Raw genomic sequence first — 23,994 nt, forward strand, 5'->3', positions numbered from 1 at the left:
GGTGCTCTGGTCTCATGAGACTAATATTGAACTTTTTGGCCATCAAAGAAAACGCTATGTCTTTCGCAAACCCAACACATACAGTAACATCACTCAAAGAACACCATTTCCACAGTGAAACATGGTGGTGGCAGCATCATGCTGTGGGGATGTTTTTCAGCAGCCGGGACTGGGAAACTGGTCAGAGTTGAGGGAAAGATGGATGGTGCTAAATACAGGGATATTCTTGAGCAAAACCTGTACCACTCTGTGCGTGATTTGAGGCTCGGACGGAGGTTCACCTTCCAGCAGGACAATGACCCCAAACACATGGCTAAAGCAACACTTGAGTGGTTTAAAGGGGAAACATGTAAATGTGTTGGAATGGCCTAGTCAAAGCCCAGATCTCAATCCAATAGAAAATCTATAGTCAGACTTAAAGATTGCTGTTCACAAGTGCAGACCATCCAACTTGAAGTAGCTGGAGCAGTTTTGCAAGGAGGAATGGGCAAAAATCCCAGTGGTAAGATGTGGCAAGCTCATAGAGACTTATCCAAAGCGATTTGGAGCTGTGATTGCCGCAAAAGGTGGCTCTACAAAGTATTGACTTTAGGGGGGTGAATAGTTATGCACATTGACTTTTTCTGTTATTTTGTCCTATTTGTTGTTTGCTTCAAAATACAAAACCAAACATCTTCAAAGTTGTGGGCATGTTCTGTAAATTAAATTATGCAAATCCTTAAACAATCAATGTTAATTCCTGGTTGTGAGGCACCAAAATAGGAATACTTTTGCAAGGCACTGTATATTACTCTTTTTATGAGGCAAGATAACCAGAAAAGGGCTGTTCTGGCTCAGTTTTTATTTTTGTTTTTTTACAGGGTAAATCATGACAGGGTAAATCATGTGATATTTTTATAGAGCAGGCCGTAGTGATGCAGTGATACCTAATGTCTATTTTTTGGGGGGATCTACACAATAAAAAAAAAATGTTTTCTTTTTTAGGTCTTAGGTAGGGTCTCATTTTTGGCGGGAAGAGATAATGGTTTGATTGGTAGCATTTTGGGGCACGTATAAATTTTTGATTGTATGGTATTACACATTTTTTTTATGTAAGGTGATAAAAAAATTTCTTTTTTTGGAACATTTTTTTATTTTTTTTTACGGCACTTACCAGACAGGTTGGATCACATGCTATTTTTATAAAGCAGGTTGTTACGGACACAGCAATGCCTAATATGTGCATTTTTTTATGTTATTTTACACAATATAAGCATTTGAAAAAAAATCATGTTCTTGTGTTTCCATTTTCTGAAAGCCATATTTGTAATATTTTTTGGGCGATTGTCGTACGTAGGTCATGGCTCATTTTTTTGCGGAATGAAGTGACAGTTTGATTTGTGGTGCTAACTATGGGTACTTATGACTCTTTTGATCACTTTTTATACCATTTTTTGGGAAGTGAGGTAGGCAAAATTTTACTTTTATCATAGTTTTTTTTATGGCGTTCACAGTGCGGGGAAAGTAACATGATCCTTTTATAGATCAGGTCGTTACAGATGCGGCGATACCAAATATGTTTAGTATTTTTTTTTTTTTAAACAATTACTTCGTCCTATATCCGCACATATATGTTTTTTTCCCTTATTTTTATTTATTTTTTAACTTTTTTTCAAAAAAAATTTACACTTTTTTTTTACCCAGACTCACTTGGTTCTTGAAAATCCAGTGGGTCTGATGGTTTACAGTACACTGCAGTACACTGTATAGTCTACTGCAGTGTATTTTCAATTACATTTATTCTGCTCGGGCTCAGATATACCATGGCAAGCCGGATGCCTGTGAAGGCATTCAGTTGTAACCATTGGGACACTGCCATAGCAGTGCAGCGGCCCGATGCTTAGCCCCTTCCATACAGTTGTCCCTAAGCACCGCGGCATGGAGGGGGTTATCAAACAGAGTGGCAGCTGTATGTTACAGCTGACACTTTGCTGCACTCGGCCATCCTGAACAGGGGGGGAGGGGGTTGGGGTTGTGTCCATGCCAGCAGCATTGAGAGGAGGGAGGGATGAAGGACGCTGTGCCGGCCATCCTGAACGGTGGGTCGAGGGGGGGGTAATTGTGTCCGCGTCGGCAACAGTGAGAGGAGGGCTGGAGGAACACTGCCCCGGCCATCCTGAAGAAGGGGGGGATTTATGTCCGTGGTTAGCCCCTTCCATTCAGCGGTTCCTAATTACCACGGCATGGAAGGGGTTATGCTGACACTCTGGACTCTGGCCGATCCTGTTGAGGGGGAGAGGGTGGAAGGAGAACCGCTTCAGGGGAGGGAGAGAGAGGGTGCGCGCTCCCATGTGGAGACAGGAGGAGTTACAGAAAATCTGTCAGATGACAGATTCTCTGTAAACTTACTGAGAGCAGCCTGCTGTGCATAGGAAGCACATGTAGCTGTAGAACCTAACCAAAAAAAAAATAGATAAATACAACCAATTGGCGAAATTATTTTCTCCACAGAATAAATTAATTTGTGTAAAAGTGTTTACAAAGGTGTCCATAGCCTTAAAGTTTGCGGGTGTAAAGTGGAAAAATGTGGAAAACTTAATGGGGTATGAATACTTTTTCAAGACACTGTATCTTACAGATATGCCCACATATAAACAGCAATGTTTAGATGACTTAGGCTGAGTTCACACGGGCGTGACAGATTAGGTCCGGATGCGTTCAGGGTGCGTTCAATGAAACTCGCACCATTTTGCAAGCAAGTTCAGGCAGTTTTGTCTGCGATTGCGTTCAGTTGTTCAGTTTTTTCCGCGCGGGTGCAATGCGTTTTGATGCGTTTTTCACGCGCGTGATAAAAAACTGAAGGTTTACAAACAACATCTCTTAGCAACCATCAGTGAAAAACGCATCGCACCCGCACTTGCTTGCGGATGCAATGCATTTTTCCCGCAGCCCCATTCACTTCTATGGGGCCAGGGCTGCGTGAAAAGCGCAGAATATAGAACGTGCTGCGATTTTCACACAACGCAGAACTGATGAGTGAAAAACAACGCTCGTGTACACAGACCCATTGAAATTAATGGGTCAGGATTCAGTGCGGGTGCAATGCGTTCACCTCCCGCATTGCACCCGCGCGGAAATCTTGCTCGAGTGGATTCAGCTTTAGCAGTGGCAACTCATATGCCATCCAAATGGTAGAATCTTTGCAACACTGAAAGGAAATGAGGGTTGGGCTGTTCCACTGGGATATTGATTTTTTTCCTACTTTTTTTTAAATTCATTTAATTTTCATCCCACTTTGGCCTTTTTTGTATCCATTAGGTCAATATCCTGATAGGATTACATAATCCTCTAAGTGCCAGAATCCCACAGACTGTGGATATTTTTCCACCTGGATTTGTCTATATTTTACGGCATTTCTTTTCCTGGCTGTGTGACATATGACCCCAGGATGTGACACAAGCATAAATATCTAATTTTAGATAAATTAATCTTTCTAAGATTCTTGTTCACCATTTGACATGTTAACTCTGTGGACCAGAACGTAAAGTACATTTTGATATTTTTGTATTTTAGCACATAACGAAATCTTCCATTCTGTATTGCAGCTGGCACTGTAATTATGACTGTCCTTGCCCGGAACTATCACGGTGTACTATTATATTTTATTTGTTCTGTTTACAGGAGCAGTTAACAGAAATGCTAAATGGGGAGCCATTTATAAAAATTAGTGTAGAGAAATATGAAGCATTGCCCGAAGCAACCAATCATATCACTTGCGAAAAATAAAAATTGATTGGTTCACATGTGCGTTTAATCCATTTTTATTTCTGTACTTATTTTTATACATGATGTACTTTGACTTGGAACAAATAATCGTAGTAACGCTTGTGTCCCCCCTCCCCCATTCCAAATGGTCCCTATAAAGGTTGTCTAACCACCTTACAGTTTTGCCTGAGCTCTGCTTGGGCTCTGGGAAAAGTACTTAAAGGGATTTTATCATCTTGGACATTGGGGACATATCGCTAGGATATACCCCCAATGTCTGATAGGTACCGGTTCCAGAGGTATCCTTAAACAGAGCCCACAAAGTGCAGGAGGGTGCACTGCACATACGTGGCTGCCCTCCATTCATTCCTATAGGAATGCCGAAAACATCCATCGGTGCGCGGAAGTTCCATTGAAATTAATGGGAAGCACACTGTGCATGTGCGGCACACTGCTCCTAGCAGTATGCCCCCATTATCCAAGATGATGCAACCCCTTCAACAGTTCAGCCTGAGAAGAGCTCAGGCAGCAGGCTGAAGGGGAGGGGGGGGGGGCTTTGATACCTTATATCTCAGGCTGGATGGAAGATAGATATATGGGCCTGGTCTTGTTTGAAAGCTGACAGTTTATTCAAGAGAATGTCAAGAGTGTGCAAAGCAGTAATCAAAGCAAAAGGTGGCTACTTTGAAGAACCTAGAATATGACATATTTTCAGTTGTTTCACACTTTTTTGTTATGTATATAATTCCACATGTGTTAATTCATAGTTTTGATGCCTTCAGTGTGAATCTACAATTATCATAGTCATGAAAATAAAGAAAACTCTTTGAATGAGAAGGTGTGTCCAAACTTTTGGTCTGTACTGTATATATTTGGCATATTGTAGTGACCCAGATAATAAAGTTATTATGTTATTTATACCACACAATGAATGCTGCAAAAATAAATCCCACAAAATAATGTTAAAATTGCAGTTTTTTACATTTCCCTCTGAAAAATAAAATAACAACAGTTATTTAATACACTATATGTAAGTAAAAAATTCTGGGAAAAAACAACAACAGCTTGTCTTGCAAAATTTAAGGTCTTATATAGCCAAATTGAAGAAAACATAAAAAATTATAACCGCCAGAACACAAAGGGTGAAAAAAATGTTAGTGATCCTTAGAGGGGTTGTCTCACTTTAGCAAATGGCATTCATCATGTAGAGAAAGTTAATACAAGGCACTTACTAATGTATTGTGATTGTCCATATTGCTTCCTTTGCATATTTCGCAATATAGGATTGTAATTTGGGAGGTGTCTGTCATTGGGTACAGGGCTGTTTGAAGCTTTGTTGTCATGTAGTACATGCAGTCTGATTTTTATTTTTCACATTAAGGCCTCATGCAAATTGCGGATCTGCAAAACACGGAAGCCACCCCTGTGCCTTCTGCAATTTGCAGAACAGAACAGGCGGCCCATTGTAGAAATGCCTATTCTTGTCCGCAAAACGGGCCAGGGGAGTTCCACCACCTTTTCTCTGAGAAAAAAAGCCCTGGTAACTACATATATGAAAATTGAAATTAGGGTCTAAGTGTGACAGTTATCCTTTAAACAAGTGACTTTTTGTATCATTAATTGAAACTTGTTGGGCCACCTAAAATGGCTTATATACTGGTCCCAATTTCATAGAAGGCAATTAAACCTTACAGTAATGTAACACGAGAAGAACACACAAACTGTATGCCCTTGCAATTGGTTGGTTTTGAACCCAGTTTGTCAGGGAAACATCACTAACATGGGTATTCATACCATATCTGGTCTTACAACTGGCAGTATACACTAGAAGAAAAGAAAAAAAAAAAAATATTAGGACTTACTGTTTCTGTATTTTACTGCATTTCTTGTTTTACTGACACATGAGATGTGTGTCATATTGGCATATACCTGGCAGGTTTACATCAGGATGCCTTTTTTGAGACTGTAGAGTACAGAAAACTGTGGGTTGCTATACGTTTTAAAGCAACAAAAAGGACAACACAAAGGTATACATCTGAATAATGGCAAATGCATGGTGTCAGTCTAGCTTCAGCCATGTGGTTATCCTCAGCACACAGCAGAGTGCTCCCTTCATCCATAGCTGCAGAGCCTATTAATGGGGTATTTCCATCTCATAAGGCGATGACATGTTAAAGAGGCTCTGTTACAGGATCAACCCTAATAAACCACATATACTGGCTGGTAGGGCTCATCCTGCTGATTAAAACGATACCTTCCTTTTGTCTGTATGATAAAGCAGTTGCAGACAAATCTGCACTTGCATTCATATGCAAATGAGCAATTGGAGCACCATGAGGCGGGGCTGAATCGTCTGAGCACTGCTATGTAACACCCCCTGGGCTCTGCACACTCCCCTTTCCCCATTGACAGAGTTAGACATGCTGAAGGCAGAGCTGTGTTCTGGAGCTGTGTGCTAGCAATATTATATCACTATGTACTATAGCAGGGATGCTCAACCTGCGTCCCTCCAGCTGTTGCAAATCTAAAACTCCCAGCATGTTCTAATAGCTGTAGGCTGTCCAGGCATGCTAGGCGTTATAGTTTTGCAACAGCTGGAGGGATGCAGGTTGGGCAACAATATATGATTATGCAGACACCAGTAATATATGTTTGCTTATATACATTTAAAAAAATGCACCTGTATGTGGTAATGCTATAGCTTCACCACACTGAGATCTGTTCAGAAAGCTGATCTACACATTACTGCTTTATTCACAAGCACAATATATGATTATAAAGAAACCAGCAATATATGTTAGCTTATATTATAAGTATAGAAAAACCATGCATCTCTATGTGGTAGTGCTATAGCTTAGAGGTTAAGCTATTGGTGTTGCATGTAAAGATTCCCGATTTGATTCTTAGGAGAGACTTTGAAGTTTTTTCTTACGCATTTATCCCATAAGAAAAGTCTATGTCCTTATCATAATGAGAATAATGTTTTTTAGAAAGCTAATAAATATTACTGTTTTCTTTATAATCAAATATTGTGTCTGTGAATAAACAGGTAATAGGTTTCGAGAGAAAAAAACACTATTCTCAATGTAGTAAATCCTTATTATTATATGATTATTTATTATAGTATAGCGTTTTAATATGGTTTTAAAGAAAAAAGATATAATAGAAAGAAAACATATGTCTCTCCTGAAACTTGAACCAGGAATGTCTACTGTAACAGCGACTGCTGAGCGACGCTGTTCCCCTGCTTACCACCGCGGTCCCGGCGCCGTGCTCTTCGGTTATCGGTGGCCAGTGCTTCCCAGTTACCGCTGCAGTCTGGAACACTCTGTTTGTGTGAGTGATGTTGCTTCTGAGGATTCCGCTCCACAGCTTCCATTCAGCCCTGCACACAGCATGAGTTAAGCTGGTTTCATGTGTCACTGCTATAAGGGCGGTACGCATCACTACCTGTGCTGGGTTGGGTTGGATCAGGTGACCTTGTTGACCAACCCTGGCTCTCCTACACATACTTAAGGGGCTCAGCCCTTTTCCCAGATGCCTGAGTGTCAAGGTCCTAGTCTGTTGCTAAGGAGCTTGATAACCACTTGTGTTCCTGACTTATACTTCATCCCTGGACTCCGCTTATCGTCTGATCCCTGCCTGTTTGCTTTGTCTCTCCTGTTGCCGATCCGGATTGCCTGACCTGTGCTGCCTGCCCTGACCTTCTGCCTGTCTGACTACGCCTCTGCCTCATCTTTCTGTTCCTGCTTTGTTGCTTCTGGTAACGACCCTGCCTGTCTACCATGCATGTACTGCTGGTACCTATCTCAGGTATCTTCTGGTCCGCCTGGACCAGATGCTACTGACTCTGAGACTGCTCTGGAGTGGCACCTGGCAACTACCCTAACGGCACAAATATATCCTCGCCATCAGAGGCACTAGCGAAGACCAGGTAGTTGCTTAGTCACGCCCCTCCAGGGTACAGCCAGTCAGTAGCACAGTGGGTTCACATCCGCAGATCCATGACATCTACATACAAGGTAAAACACTAAACCACCAAGCTATAGCATTACCACATATGTGTGTGTGTGTGTGTGTGTGTGTGTGTGTGTGTGTGTTTTTTTCTCTGCTCATAAGCTAACACATATTACTGGTGTCTGTATAATCATACATTTTTCCTGTGAATGAAGCAGTAATATGTAGATAAGCTTTGTGAGCAGATCTCAGTGTGGTGAAGCTATAGTACATAGTGTGTATAATACACATACAGGTGAAACTCGAAAAATTAGAATATCGTGCAAAAGTCCATTTTTTTCAGTAATGCAAATTAAAAGGAATTGCATTAATGCAGCTTAATATTCTATATTCAATATTCAATATTCTAGGCTCAAAGTGTCACACTCTAGTCAGCTAATTAACCCATAACCCCTGAGCAAAGGGGACCTCAAAATTGAGACTTTGGGGTTTCATACGCTATAAGCCATAATCATCCAAATTATAACAAATAAAGGCTTGAAATATCTTGCTTTGCATATAATGAGTCTCTCATATATTAGTATCACCTTTTAAGTTGCATTACTGAAATAAATGAACTTTGCGCAATATTCAAATTTTTGAGTTTCACCTATATATACAGTAGATATGTATAAGCCAGGACACAGCTCAGCCTGATGTCTTGCTCTGTCAATCAAGGGGAGATGGGAGTGTGCAGAGAACAGGGGGTGTTACAAAGCAGTGCTCAATGATTCAGCCCCACCTCTTGGTGCTCCAATTGCTCATTTGCTTATGAATAAAAACACAGATTTCTCTGTAACTGTTTAACAAACAGACAAAAGATAGGTAAAGTTTTAATCATCATGATGAGCCCTACCAGGCAGTATGTCTAGTTTAATAGGGCTGATCCTGGTAACCGAGCCTCTTTAAGCATCTTTTACACACGTAGGTTCACAGGCAATTAACAGTAACAAACCAAGTAGTCACGATAATTCCCTTATTGTGAATTGAGGTGATAGATACATACAGCATTCATCTCCTTTGTGTGGGGATGAACAATCACTACTGACATCGTTCATCCCCATACAGATTCATTGTTTGTTGTCAGCACATCCCAGTTTATACAGGTCAATCTGCTGCCCAGTAACAAAAACTTTATGTGCCACATCAAAAATACTTTTGTTTCTGTTAATTGTCCCAATATTCTGCCAGTGTAAGGCCAGGTTCACATTAATGTTTAGCTTTCTGGATCTTTTCTTTTTAGCCTCAGTTATGGTCAGTTTGTGTCACTTCCATTAGAGATCTATTTTTGACTGGAGAAAAAGTCCTGGAACTTTTTTTTTTTCTCCCGTCAAATATAAATGATCTCTGACAGAAGTGACACGAACTGATCATAACTGATGATAAAAAAATTAAATAAAAAAAATAAATAAACAGATAAGCCTCTTAATCTTTTTCTGTTCTTTTGACAGATCAGAAAATCAAAATGTTAGGCCTGTAGGTAGCCACAGACACGGGCAGTAGGCCCTAATCTAGAAGCCAGTCCGCTTTCCCTACCTACTTGCAGTGCAAGCTCCACATAGCAAAACCGCAACTGGTCGACAGGCCCTATGCTACTTACGTACAGAGATAGACAAACACCAAGAGTCAAAACAACACCAAAACAGTGTCATACATAAATGGGTCAGAACCAGACAAGCTATACAGTACTAAATGAAAGACAGAGAGTGGTGAGAAGATAAGCCAAGGTCAGAACCAGATGGACAACGCAGTACCAAACGAGAGACAGAGAGTGGTCTGAAGACAAGCCAAGGTCAGAGGAACAATCAATCCAATACGCACAGGAACCAGGAACACAGCTAGTGAGTCAGAGACTATCACTGGCACAGGTGTATCGCCAGGAAGGGGTTTAAATAGAGCACTGAATCCCAGGATCAAAGCTCCATTAGTCAGAAACACTTGCACGCAGTCATAGAGCAGCTGAGTAATCAGCCCACTGCTAGTCTCCTCCAGTACATGCCCGCTGTGGGGAGAAAGAGCATTGCATCCTGTTTCTAAGGATACTGTTGCATCACCAGGGGCGTGGCTTAGCAGCACATCTCTCCCGACGCAGTAGCGCCGAAACTGGAGATCTCGCCGCTGGAGCCCAGACGTGTAAGTTTGTGACACAAATGGTGATGCAAACCAGGCCTAAAAGGGTCTGCCACTTACACCAAGAGTTAACATACCCTAATGGAAGTAACCACTGGTCACCACAACAAAACAATCAGACTCCTTAGCACATTTACTAGCATTTTAACGGCTTAAATTTATTTACTTTTATTTACATTTGATTTTCACATTATGAAATACTTGGATACATACTGTCAACTGAATTAACATGATGGAGAAATTTCATTTAGACCCAGCACAGCACCTCATGAACCACCCAAGGTGATAATTGCTTGGAAATTCCATATAACCGCTCCTTTTGATCCCGTTATCAAAGTAATGAAGGATGTGCATGGAATTTACAAAGCTGAAGAGTGACAATTTGGGTTCATTGAAGCAAAGGGTTGACAGTGATTTTATGGCAGATTACTTGTGTGGACCACTGATGAAGGTTCCTCTCTTCTCACCAGTGTAAACTGAACCTGTCACATTACAGCTCTGCTTAAAGTGCTCAAAAGTCTTAGGGCTCATGCTCATGAACCTATTTTTGTCTGTGTCCATTCTGTTTTTTTTTTTGCCGCCTGTATGTAGGAACCATTCACTTCAATAGGGCCTCAAAAAAACTGAAAAGACACTTGTTTTCGTATGTCCGCATGTCCATTCTGAAAAAAATATAGAATTACGGACAAGTATAGGACTGTTCTATTAGGGCCGGCTGTTCCGCAAAATGTGGAACGCACACAGCTGGTATCCATGTTTCGCAGATTCTCAATTTGCGGACCGCAGAACAATAACAGTGGTGTGCATGAGCCCTTATTCTTTTGAAACTGTTCATATTTTTATCCAACAATTATAAGGCTCAGCTTGTAGCTGCAGCTAATATGCATAATATTGCTAACCTTGCACCCTCACCTAACCCCATGAGAATGTCTTCCTCAGTGCACTGCGAGGCGAATGCTACAGGTATTATTATCTTACCAGTTAATGAATTACTGGTCAGTCGACCAGACCAAACAAACAATTTCCAGCTGAGAAATAGATTCCATTATTAGATTATTATAATTTATTAGATTATTATAATTTATTAGATTATTAAATCAGAACTATCTGCATAGTAGTAGAACTGTGAGGTCAATAATATTTCTGTGACTTGTTTAAAGGGAAAAGCCAGCCAAACGCAATCTTTTCATGGCATTAGTACACGTCTGAAGATCACACTGGTGGGGTCCGTGAGCTTCTTGCAATGCAGATTTCTATAGAAAAGGGGTTAGGCTCCTTTATATACTGTAGCACCCAAACAGTTGACACCACTGAGATTTCTTTAGCAGAAAAATTTGGTGGGTCATTTACTAACCAGAAATACGCCTATATTAGGTGTATTTCTGGCACATATTGCGGCACAAAAGTTTTTTGTGCTGCAATCTGCGACTTTTCCCTGCTCACGTCTGGTCTAAAAAAGTGGACATGACGGGAAAGGGACAGACCTGCAGGACTTTCTCATTTACCATTTTGAGTTGAACGCATTGCACCCGCACTGAATCCTGACCCATTCATTTCTATGGGGCTGTTCACATGAGCGGTGATTTTCACACATCACTTATGCGTTGCGTGAAAATCGCAGCATGTTCTATATTCTGCGTTTTTCACGCAACGCAGGCCCCATAGAAATGAATGGGGTTGCGTGAAAATCGCAAGCATCTGCAAGCAAGTGCGGATGCGGTGCGATTTTCACGCATGGGTTCTAGGTGACAGTCTATTCACTGTATTATTTTCCCTTATAACATGGTTATAAGGGAAAATAATAGCATTCTGAATACAGAATGCATAGTATAATAGTGCTGGAAGGGTTAAAAAAAATAAAAAAAGTTAACTCACCTTATCCTCTTGATCGCGTAGTTCCCGGTCTCTGCTTTACTAGCTGTGGGCTAAAGGACCTGTGGTGATGTCAGATCACATGCTCCAATCACATGGTCCATCACCGTGGTAAAAGATCATGTATTCAGAATGCTATTATTTTCCCTTATAACCATGTTATAAGGGAAAATAATACAATCTTCAGAAAATCAATCCCAAGCCCGAACTTCTGTGAAGAAGTTCGGGTTTGGGTACCAAACATGCGCGATTTTTCTCACACGAGTGCAAAACGCATTACAATGTTTTGCACTCGCGTGGAAAAATCGCGCATTTTCCCGCAACGCGCCCGCCTCTTATCCGGGCAAAAAACATGACGCCCGTGTGAAAGAGGCCTTAGAACTGGCACTGGATGCGCTGAAGTTATGCTGGCGACTCTACATAACTTTTGCGATCCACCACCAGCTATAGGTGATCTTAATAAATGACCCCCTTGGTCTTGAATTCACCTTGTCAAAATTTTGCGACTTCCGTTAGCAGAAATCTTTTAGTGGTGGCAAAGAGGTTTGACTGTTTTTGAGACTGAAACCTGATCTTCCTGCTAAAGTTAGGTATCTATATTAAAACTGTACTAGAATATTAGAGTGAATGTTTGTTAGTGCGATGCACAGGGTGGTTGATACACCAAAAAGGGTGCTCTCAGTTTCGCAGCGTCACCCCAGCACACCTAGAATATTTTGTAAATAAGTCTTTATTAATTATAATAGTAGATCAATAGATCATACTAGTGGTATTAAAATGTGGAGGAACTAGTAATAGTAAAACCTTAAAGGGATAATACAGCCACAATAAGTTACAGTATATTATGAGATTGTTATAAAAGCCTGTAAAAGCCCTATAAAATCATACAGCCACAATACAAGATAATAAATCATAAAAACATTACAATCGATTGCAAGAGGTCATGTTGTAGAGCATTGTAACTAATGTGTGGAGGAGAGTAGTTGGTTTAGACACTGTGATAGCGCACAGTGGAACCTCTCACCGCCTACACCTTAGGTCCAATGCGTTTGAATAGGTATAAAGACAGTGTGCATTTAATTTTGCTACTTTGTACTAACATAGTTGATATTGCACCTATGAACGGGAGGTCACATAACTTTACCCCTTAGGGAACCTGAGATTTTCAATTTTTGCGTTTTTGTTTTTCACTCCCCGCCTTCCCAGAGTCCTAACTTTTTTATTTTCCATTCACATAGCCTTATGAGGGCTTATTTTTTGCAGGACAAGTTTTGCAGCCTTATGAGGGCTTATTTTTTTATAACCATATTCTGACCCCTATGGCCTCTTTCACACAGGCGATATTTTCGCGCCGGTGCAATGCAGGAGGTGAACGCATTGCACCCGCACTGAATCCGGACCCATTCATTTCTATGGGGCTGTGCACATGAGCGGTGATTTTCACGCATCACTTTTCACGTAGCATGCTCTATTTTGTGCGTTTTTCACGCAACGCAGGCCCCATAGAAGTGAATGGGGTTGCGTGAAAATGGCAAGCATGTGCGGATGTGGTGCGATTTTCATGCATGGCTAGGAGACGATCGGGATGGAGACCCAATCATTATTATTTTCCCTTATAATATGGTTATAAGGGAAAATAATAGCATTCTTAATACAGAATGCATAGTATAATAGGGCTGGAGGGGTTAAAATAAATAAATAATTTAACTCACCTTAATCCACTTGTTCGCGCAGCCGGCATCTCTTCTGTCTTCTTCTTTGCTGTGCATGGTGATGGATCATGTGACGGACCATGTGATGAGCGCAGTGACGTCACCACAGGTCCTTTTCCCCCTGCACAGCAAAGAAGAAAGAAGAGAAGCCGGCTGCGCAAACAAGTTGATTAAGGTGAGTAAAATTATTTTATTTTTTTAACCCCTTCAGCCCTATTTTACTAAGCATTCTGTATTAAGAATGCTATTATTTTCCCTTATAACCATGTTGTAAGGGAAAATAATAAAATATACACAATACTGTGAAGAAGTTCAGGTTTGGGTGCCAAACATGCCGATTTTATCACACGCGCGCAAAACGCATTAAAATGTTTTGCACTCGTGCGGAAAAATCGTGCATTTTCCCGCATCTTATCCGGCCCAAATCCATGACTCCCGTGTGAAAGAGGCCTATAACTTTTTTGTAGTTATGTGTACGGGGCTGTATGAGGGCTCCTTTTTTGCGGTACGATCTATTCTTTTTAGTGATACCAATTTAAAGTGTGTGCGTTTTTTTTTTTATCACCTTTTATTAAAAAAATTATTGGGTAGTTGAAGTGACAAAAAATTGCAAATTGGCTGTTTTTATTTTTTCCCCCGTTACGACTTCTGCTTCCGGACTGCAAAAATGCCATGGTCATATTTGACCACGGCATCTGAAGGGGAAAATGTTAAATAGCAGAGACCCGTGGCACATGTATGCAATCAGCCATAAGGCTAATCGCATACATGTGCCACGGGTCTCTGCTATTTAAAATGGCAGAAACCTGGAGGCATATATAGCAGAGGTCCTTAAGGGGTTAAAGTGTAAGGCCTCATGCACACGACAGTTTATTTTCACGGTCCGCAAAAACGGGGGTCTTCCTTGTTTTTTGGAGGATCCACGGACATGAAAAATGAAAAAAAAAATCTAAGGCAAGTTTGCCATTGAAATGATAGGAAAAAACGGACACGGATCACGGACACGGATCACGGACACGGATGACAATCTTGTGTGCATCCGTGATTTTTCACAGACCCATTGACTTGAATGGGTCCGTGAACCGTTGGCCGTGAAAAAAATAGGACAGGTCATATTTTTTTCACGGCCAGGAAACACGGATCACGGATGCGGCTGCCAAACGGTGCATTTTACATTTTTTCCACGGACCCATTGAAAGTTAATGGGTCCGTGAAAAAAAACGGAAAACGGCACAACAGCCACGGATGCACACAACGGTCGTGTGCATGAGGCCTAACTGTCATATTTTTTTTTTATTTGCTAATTTATTACAGCTAGGCATGTATACCTTAGAGTTAGTCTGTCAATGATTGTCAAAAGATCTGTAATTGCCTTATAATAACAGCTTTCATTAATGTCCTCTGTCCCTTTCCACTGCTCCCTTAAAAGATAGTTGCTAGGGCTTGTCTGTCTCTGGCTAAGAAGACAGGGAGACGGAGGGGCGGTCCTTCACACTGTATGCCTGCATTAGGCTTCAGAGTGAGGAGACGTGTCTCTCAGTAATCCAATCTGATTGGCTGGCAGGGAGCTGCTGGCTACAGCAAGTGTGTATGGGAAGTGAGGGAAAGCAGTTTTGGCCTCAGAGAACTGGCAGAGGAGTCATCTTGAGAAAGTCCTCATATTGAAATCAGTATAAAAGTCTTAGAAAACACCTTTAATAAAATAGTAAAAATCTGTATACTAACCCATTTCATCCCTAACCAGTTCTTTCTCTCTGATCCTTCCTGACAGACTTTATTTCTTGGGTTACTCTATGTGACTACTGGCGCCAATCATTGGCCTCAGCAATCTCATGCCATATGCTGTTGTAGTCAGTACTTAGCTGCATTAGTGTGCTCAGTGCTGGCTACAGTGGTAGGGTGGCTCAGAGAGATGGCACTGGAAGTGGCAGGGGATGAAAATTGTGAGTATGCAGTCTTTTATTATTTTTGCTGGCTTCATGGGTGATTTGTTGATAAATCAGATAGCCCTTTAATCATAGTATAGACTATATGGTATGGAAAAACACATTGGCGCTGATTTATCATACCTTCACTCCAGAATTCTGGCGTCAGAAAGTAGCAAATTAGGGCTTTTGCAAAATGTAAGCGATTGCACAAAATGTTGTGACTTTTTCTATTTTTACACCACTCACTCCGATTTTGTAATGTGGGTGGAAAAAGATTTATCATTGAGAATCTTTTTAAAAAGTCGAAAAACAGTTACAATCTCACTCCAGGAGGAAGGTGGAGTAGGAAAACTGGAGGAGCTTCTCTAGACAAAGGTGTTAGGTCTAAGGATAAGGCGTCATGCACATGAACGTATTTTCATTCTGTGTCCGTTCCTTTTTTTTTTTTTTGCGAACCGTATGCGTAACTATTCATTTCAACGGGTCCGCAAAAAAAACGGAAGTTACTCCGTGTGCATTCCATTTCCGTACATCCGTATTTCCATTCCGCCAAAAAATAGAACATGTCCTATTGTCCGCATTACGGACAAGGATACGTCTGTTCTATTAGGGGCCAGCTGTTCCGTTCCACAAAATACGAAATGCACACGGACGTCATCCGTATTTTTTGCAGACCGCAAAATGCATACGGTCATGTGCATGAGGCCTAAGACAAATGTATCAAATAACATGTGACATTTGATAAATGTGGCATAAAGTACAACAGAGACTCAGGCAAAACTGACTTCAAATTTTTCCCTCATGATAAATTCCCCCCAGTGACTCTACACCACATTTTGGAAATAATCATGAAAAAAGAAATGGGAAAACGCATTCCGCGCTATTTGTATGAATATTTTATTGAAGCAAGTTGTAAGTCATGCATGAAACACTGCAAGAAAGTGGCTTCTACCTTTTCGACTACTTAGAACACATGTGAATACAGATAGCCTTATACTACCCTGCTATCACTTTTTGTGAATAATTCTGTCGTGTTTGTTTCTTACTATATTGCTAGTTAAGAGATATTTGAAAAGTTTCGTTTTTAATTTAGTGTCCACTCTCCAAGCACTTTTACACTAGTGTAGTGTTTCCGGTTTTACACAATGCCAGTCGGATGCCTCATCTGTTTGAGTGAAAGATGGAGTCTGATGGACCATGCCACACTCACTGACAAAAAGGACATTCCAAGACATTTTTGGAATCGAATGAAGAATATGTAAGCCCCTCTAGCCTGGATACAAGATGAGATACAGTTGAGCATGGAGGCATATAGGATTAATCTGGTGATCAGGCAGAAATGTTCACCACGAGGCCTCCATGCTCTAACGCAACCGTCATCAGATCCCAACCAGAACCTAGATTTGTCACTAAAGACGTAGCAGTCCGTAGCAGTTTCTTGTTCATGACACCACTGCAAATGAAGGCGACAGTGACTGCCTGCCAATGGGCAGGACATGTAATAGGTGCTGTTACACCACATTTCGTTCTGCTAAGTGCCTGCAGACAGGAGTGCACCTAACCTTTCTACTGCCTGAGGCGAAAACTGAAACGGCGCCCCCCCCCCCCCCCCACCATGCTAATTTCTTAACCTAACCCCTTTGCCACAATGAACGTGCCCATGGCCCTTACACTGCACCCTCTTGCCCCTACCTGGTGCTGCCTGAGGTGATAGCCTCACCTGGCCTCAAACAGTCCTTTCTACTGGTGGTCTGTGTGGGCCATTCAGAGCCTGTTTGCTGTGTGTGCTTGCCCCCACGTAACCACTGCTCCAAACACATCCTAACAACTAGGTCAGCACGGCCACAGTCCAATGATGCACCTACTCTAGCGCATGTCTTCTCATTCTTTTACTAATAGACTAAATTTTAAGATTTGGAGCATTGCAGACAACATGGTTAGATCCCTTGTTTAGGAATCATACAGAAATTCTACCATGACAGATCATTCCAATAAAAAAAACTGTCCAAAGCGTGCAACCACCTTTAATATGGGAGCTGATGGGACAATAATTTTGCTAGGGAAAATTGCCATCACTAATGTCATGATGGCCATACAGATAAATAACTGTAGTCCATTTAAAGAGCATTTGTCAGTATGATCAACCCTATGGAACCAGGCATACTGCCTGTTAGGGCTTGTCATGCTGAGTGAGATGCCCCCGCCCCCCCCCTATTTGAAATCAGTGGCCCTGTTTTAGAGATATTTGTAGTTTATTTCACATGCTAATTCAGTATTCAGTACACCAAGGGATGAGCACTGGTTCCCCATCACCTTCCTGTTGCCCACTTCCCATGCCCCTTGAGTGACAGGCCAGGCATACTCACAGTCTTCCTGGTTGTAATCCCGCACATGCGCTGGTGAATGTTCAATAAACGCATACGCGATACACTTCAGTCGGCTTTCTCTGATGCTCAGATCCAAACTGTGCATGCGCCGATTGAACATTCACCAGTGCATGCATAGGATTACAGGCATCCTCAATATCTTCCTGCCTGACCCTGTCATTGAAGGGGAGGCGAAAAGGTGATGGCTAGGCCCACCACTTAGCATACTATGAAATAAACTGCAGATTTCTGAAAAACTTGAGCCACGGATTTCAACTACAGAGGTGCAATTTTGCTGAGCATGATCAACCCTACCAGGCAGTACGCCTAGTTTTATAGGGTTGATAATGCTAATAGATGCTCTTTAAAGGGGTTCTTTTAGCAACCTGTCCTAGAAAATGGGTAGGACTTGTCGCCTCTACTTGCAGAGCTGCCTAGGGCGATGAGCAGGCAGAGCCTCAATACACACTACACTGCTCAACAATAGATGTGATCCTGCCTATTATATGCCATCATGGCTGAGCAGCCTGACAGGAAAACTCACCAGTACATGCAAATACCAGAGCATAATGTGTAGTGAGGCCTCGCCCCTTCACCCTCCTAGACAGCACTGCAAGTGGAGGCAACCAGTCCTACTCACATTCTAGGACAGTTTGCTGGTGGACATTTTAATTAATTCCCAGAGGACCCCTTTAATAATTTATTAATAGGCCTGAATAGGGATTGTCTTTTAATTTTAATATTAATTGTAAACTATGACATGGGGTCGCTAAATGCATGTGGGGTCTGGATACGTGTAAGGCCTCATACACACAACTGTTTCTGTATTACGGTCTGTACAAACCACAGATCCGCAAACTACGGACACCTTCAGCGTGCAATTTTCTTTTTTCTCACTCCTATCACTAGAAACGAAGGTTTAGTCTTACCGGTAAACGGTTTTCCAGGAGTCCGACATGACAGTACCCACTGGAGGATGTCCTATTGGATCTCTGTAGGGACAGGAAGCGTGAGAGGTTAAAAGGCCCCTCCCCTACCCTCCCACCAGTGTTCTTTCCAATTACTACACCAGATAGGATCCAACGTATTTATTAAACTTCCATGTTAGACACACATCGGAAAGATAATTTTAAGGATCCTGGCAATAACCGAAAAGAATTATGGGGGGGAAAATAACGGGTACTGTCATGTCGGACTCCTGGAAAACCGTTTACCGGTAAGACTAAACCTTCGTTTCCAGGACGTCCCTCCATGACAGTACCCACTGGAGAACTACCAGCTCAACCACTAGGGGGGGACCACAGCCTGAAGGACCTTGCGACCAAATGCCAGATCCTGGTTGGCCAGGGAATCTAATCTATAGTGCTTAATGAATGTAGAGAAACTGGACCAGGTTGCGGCCTTGCAAATCTGCTCTACAGAAGCATCTGCTTTCTCTGCCCACGATGATGCGACTGCTCTGGTGGAGTGGGCTCTTAAGGGGAACGGACAAGGAAGTCCTTTCTGTGAGTAAGTCTCTCGAATCAAGTCTCTGATCCAGCGGGCTAGAGTTTGTTTCGAGGCCTTGTTGCCTCTGTTCTTTCCCCCAAAGGAAACAAAGAGGTTCTGTGATCTTCTCCACGGCTCCGTCCTTTGGAGGTAAGCGAGAATGGTTCTTCTTACGTCGAGGCAATGGAACTTTTCTTCTTTCGCATTCTTAGGGGAGGTACAAAAGGAGGGAAGAATTATTTCCTGCTCTCTGTGAAACGGTGATACCACTTTTGGCAAGAAAGATGGGTCTAATTTCAGAATGACTCTGTCATCCAGAATTCTCAAGAATGGTTCTCTGATGGAGAGGGCCTGAATCTCCCCAATTCTACGAGCTGTGGTAATAGCTAGTAAGAAGACTGCTTTAAGGGAAAGCATTTTATCTGATAATTGGTCAATAGGTTCAAAGGGGGACCTACAAAGACTCTCTAGGACTACATTCAAGTCCCATGGGGGAACCGTCTGTCTAACAGTGGGTCTTAACCTGGAAATCGATTTAACAAACCTCCTAATCCACCTGTGGTCGGCCAGAGGGGTGTCAAGAAAACTACTCAAAGCCGAAATCTGGACCTTAAGGGTACTGGGCTTTAGGCCCAGGTCGAACCCTGCCTGTAAAAAGTCCAGAATGCAGCCTATAGATGGGACCGAGATTCCTGGATGAGTGCCTGCGAGCCAGGATAAAAACCTTTTCCATATCTTTAAGTATATGGCAGAGGTTACCGGTTTTCGGCTCTGCTGTAAGGTTGAGATTACCTTATCCGAAAGGCCTTTTCTTCTCAGGATCTGCCTTTCAGGATCCAGGCTGTTAGCATTAACTTCTCGAGATTCGGGTGTTCCAGGGGCCCCTGAACGAGAAGGTCCTTCCTCGCTGGAAGGGTTATTGGGTCTTCTAGGAGTAAGTCCGTCAGGAGCGGAAACCAGGCTCTCTTTGGCCAGGCTGGGGCGATCAGGATAAGGGTCGCTGAGCAAGCCTTTAGTTTTTTCAGGACCAGCGGAATTAAAGGAAACGGAGGAAAGGCATAAGCTAATTCCATGTCCCATTTCTGGGATAAGGCGTCTACACCCCTCGGATTGTCTCTGGGGTTCAGGGAGAAGAATTGATCTACCTGGGTGTTCCTTCTGGAGGCAAATAGGTCTATCTGTGGGAACCCCCATTGATGGCATATTTGAAGGAAAACTTCTCGGTTTAGACACCATTCGCCTGCATCTAGACAGTGTCTGCTCAGAAAATCTGCCGCGGAGTTCTCTGCCCCCTTTAAGTGGACCGCTGTCACCGAGAGGACTTTCCTCTCTGCCCAGTGAAATATTTTTTCGGATAACTCCAGAAGTAGAGGGTTCCTGGTACCCCCCTGACGCTTCAGGTAACATACGGTGGTTATGTTGTCTGACAGCACTCTGATGTGGTGGTTGGAGAGAATATATTCGGCTGACGTTAGTGTCTTCCATACCGCCTTCAGCTCCCTGTAGTTTGATGATCTGCGGCTGTCCAGGGTGGACCATTTGCCCTGGAAGACATGTCCTTCCAGATGGGCCCCCCAACCCCACTGGCTTGCATCCGTGGTGATGATTATAGAAGGAGAAAGGTTCCAGGCAACCCCCTTCTTTAGGTTTCCGGGATTGGTCCACCAGGATAGAGAATCTAGACACCGCTCTGTAAGTGTTACCTCCGAGTCCAAGGACTGATGATCCCTGTCCCAAGCTGCCAGCACTGCGGACTGTAGGCTCCTGGAATGGAACTGGGCCCACGGGATCACTGAGATGCATGAAGTCATTAAGCCAAGGATCTTCATTGCCTCCCTTAAAGTATGACGCTTCTGTTTCTGGAAGGCCAATATCTTTCTCCTTATTGTCTCCTGTTTGGATTCTGGAAGGAAGGAGAACTGACTTTCTGTGTCCAGGAGAACCCCTAAGAACTGTTTTTTGGTGTTTGGTACCAGGTCGGATTTGGGGTAATTTATCACCCAACCTAGATCCTTGAAGAGGGCTAAGGTCTGATGAATACTGTCCTCTAGATCTTGTTTCGTGTTGGCTATAAGAAGAAAATCGTCCAAATATGGAACAATCCTTATTTGCTGCTTTCTCAAATGTGCCACAATTTCCGTGATGACTTTTGTAAAGATTCGAGGGGCTGAAGAGATTCCAAAGGGGAGACACTGGAATTGATAATGAAGAACCGTCCCCTCCTGAATGACTGCAAACCTGAGATATTTCTGGTGTAGGGGGTGAATCGGGATGTGGTAATACGCATCCTTCAGGTCCAAGGTGCATAGGAGGTCTCCCTCTGAAATCAACGGAATTGCCGACTTTATGGATTCCATCTTGAATTTTTGATAGGTTATTGATTTGTTCAGGGACTTCAAATTGATAATTGTCCTGAAGGATCCGTCTGGTTTCTTTATTAGAAAGAGACTTGAGTAGTGACCTAGAAATTTCTGATTTTCCGGAACCTGGACGATAGCATTTAATTTTAGTAGTTTCTGCACGTCCAGACCTAATTGATTCTGCTGACTCACTGAATGGACTTTTGTAACCAGGAATCTTTCCGGGGGAGGACCACGGAAATCTAATTTTACCCCTTCTCGGATGGTCTTTAGGATCCACTGGTTTTGGGTAATCCGAGTCCAGGATTCCCAAAATAAGCGGAGCCTGCCCCCTACTGGCCTGATGTCATTGCTTATTTGGGCCTGAGCTGGGATTGAAGAGGAAACCCCTACCTCTCCCTCCTTTAGGGTAGCTCCATCTACCTGTTTTACCTTTCCCTCTCTCTGAGGGTGTATACTGTTTGGAGGTCTTACGAAAGGGCTGCACAGGTTTTTTTGCTTTTTCCTCTGGAAACCCTTTCTTTTTATCGGCTGCGCTTTCCAGAATGGAATCGAGGACCTGGCCGAAAAGGTATGTTCCGGTGAAGGGAATTGCGCATAATTTGTTTTTAGAGGCAATGTCTCCCGTCCAGGATTTGAGCCAGAGGGCCCGTCTTGCGGTGTTCGTAAGAGCGTCGTTCCTGGCAGCGAAACGAATGGACTCTGCTGAGGCGTCCGCCATGAAGGATGCAGCAAATTTTAATAAGGGTAAGGACTCAAGAATTTCCTCCCTGGAGGTCTTTATCTTGAGATGCTCCTCCAGTTGCTCCAGCCATAAGCACATTGCTCGAGCCACTGAGGTTGCTGAAATGTTAGCATTAATAGTGGCCGCTGAGGATTCCCAGGCCTTCTTCAGGAGTCCATCCATTTTCCGGTCCATGGGATCTTTTAATTGTGAAGAATCCTCGAATGGAATAGATGTCTTCTTCACCACCTTGGCCACCTGGATGTCGACTTTTGGAATTTCATCCCAAAGTTTAGTCTCCTCTGGATTGAAGGCCAGTCTGCTCTTGAATTCTCTGGGAATATAGAGTTTTTTGTCACCTTCTTCCCATTCCTCTTTGATCAGATCTTGAAGGTAAGAATTCACCGGGAAAATCTTTCTTTTCCTGGCCCTTAATCCGCCGAACATCTCGTCCTGTATAGAACGTTTCGGCTCCTCCTCCTCCACTGCCATGGTCTGCCTTACTGCAGTAAGGAGCGAGTCCAGCTGATCCGAGGAAAACAGGTATTTCCTAGGCTCCTCTGACACCGACGGGGGGATCTGATCCTCCAGATCGTCTGAAGGGTACCCGGTTTCTTCCTCTGAATCCGATACTAAGTGTACCCTGGTACGCTTGGACGGAGGGGAAGCGGGAACTGGAAGAGAAGGGGGCTGATTCATTCCGGCCGCCTGTACTTCCTCCCTGACGATGGTTCTCAGCTCTTCCAGAAAGGATGGTTGTTCTTCCCTCAGGATTCTTGCTAAGCAATCCATGCAGAGGGCCTTTCTATACGATTCAGACAGCTTTTTTGTGCATGTCGCACACTTCTTAGCTTTTTTCTTAGTGTCTCCATGCGGTCTATGTCCCGCCTCCTTTTCCACCTTAATAGGGGGAGAAGGAGATATAAGAACCAGCCTAGGGGGAACTATACACCTGCCAGCCGGATACTACTTACATTACCCTGGACGAGGGGGTCAGCAACCGCATCTAGCTTGCTCACACCTTGGGCCTCCATGATGCAACCGCCACATAAGCACACATCATAGCATTTAAATAAGGTTCCTACCTTACAGGCCCTCCCCTCATCGCCGCCGGGACCGCCTCCTCTTCTGGGGGACTCTTCCATAGAAAAATCAACCCCACATGCGAGGCCCCAAATCGAGGCCTCCAGCATGTATGCGCGCCGCCATCTTGGACGCGTCACTTCCGGGTCGCACAGGAAGTGACGCCGATCGCGTCATAGAGGAGGGCGGAGCCGCTGCTGAGCGCAGAGCTCCGTCGGAGAAGCCGCTCAGCGTCCAGGTACCTGCGGCCTGCTCAGGAAAAAAAGGTACCGGACAAGCTAGGGGACCCCTTCCCAGAGGGGTGCTGGCTTTTAGGCCCCACGGAGGCTGAAGAGGAGAGGCAAGAGCCCCCCGACCAGCCTCGGCCTAGTGTTCGCTCCCTACATTTAGCAGGGATCCACTCACTGCCTCCTATCCCTGTAGGGACAGGAAGAACACTGGTGGGAGGGTAGGGGAGGGGCCTTTTAACCTCTCACGCTTCCTGTCCCTACAGAGATCCAATAGGACATCCTCCAGTGGGTACTGTCATGGAGGGACGTCCTGGAAATGACTATTTCCACAAAACAGACAAGAATAGGACATGTTCGATAA

The 23,994-nt window shown here is 43.3% G+C and overlaps 2 protein-coding genes across 2 annotated transcripts in view; one reads left to right on the forward strand and one right to left on the reverse strand.

Moving 5' to 3' along the window:
* The window catches only part of LOC122944115 (IQ motif and SEC7 domain-containing protein 2-like), a 294,359-nt gene that overhangs the window by 242,789 nt on the left and 27,576 nt on the right, over positions 1-23,994 (forward strand). The gene's annotated exons all lie outside the window — the stretch shown is intronic.
* On the reverse strand, positions 21,854-23,019 carry LOC122943646. Its single transcript, XM_044301542.1, has 2 exons — positions 22,302-23,019; positions 21,854-21,966 (listed from the first exon to the last, which is right to left on the reverse strand). The coding sequence occupies exons 1-2, from the start codon at positions 23,017-23,019 to the stop codon at positions 21,950-21,952; spliced, it is 735 nt and encodes a 244-aa protein (XP_044157477.1). The 3' UTR covers positions 21,854-21,949.

This window comes from Bufo gargarizans, chromosome 7 (genome assembly GCF_014858855.1).
Source record: "Bufo gargarizans isolate SCDJY-AF-19 chromosome 7, ASM1485885v1, whole genome shotgun sequence".
Taxonomy (NCBI): Eukaryota; Metazoa; Chordata; class Amphibia; order Anura; family Bufonidae; genus Bufo; species Bufo gargarizans.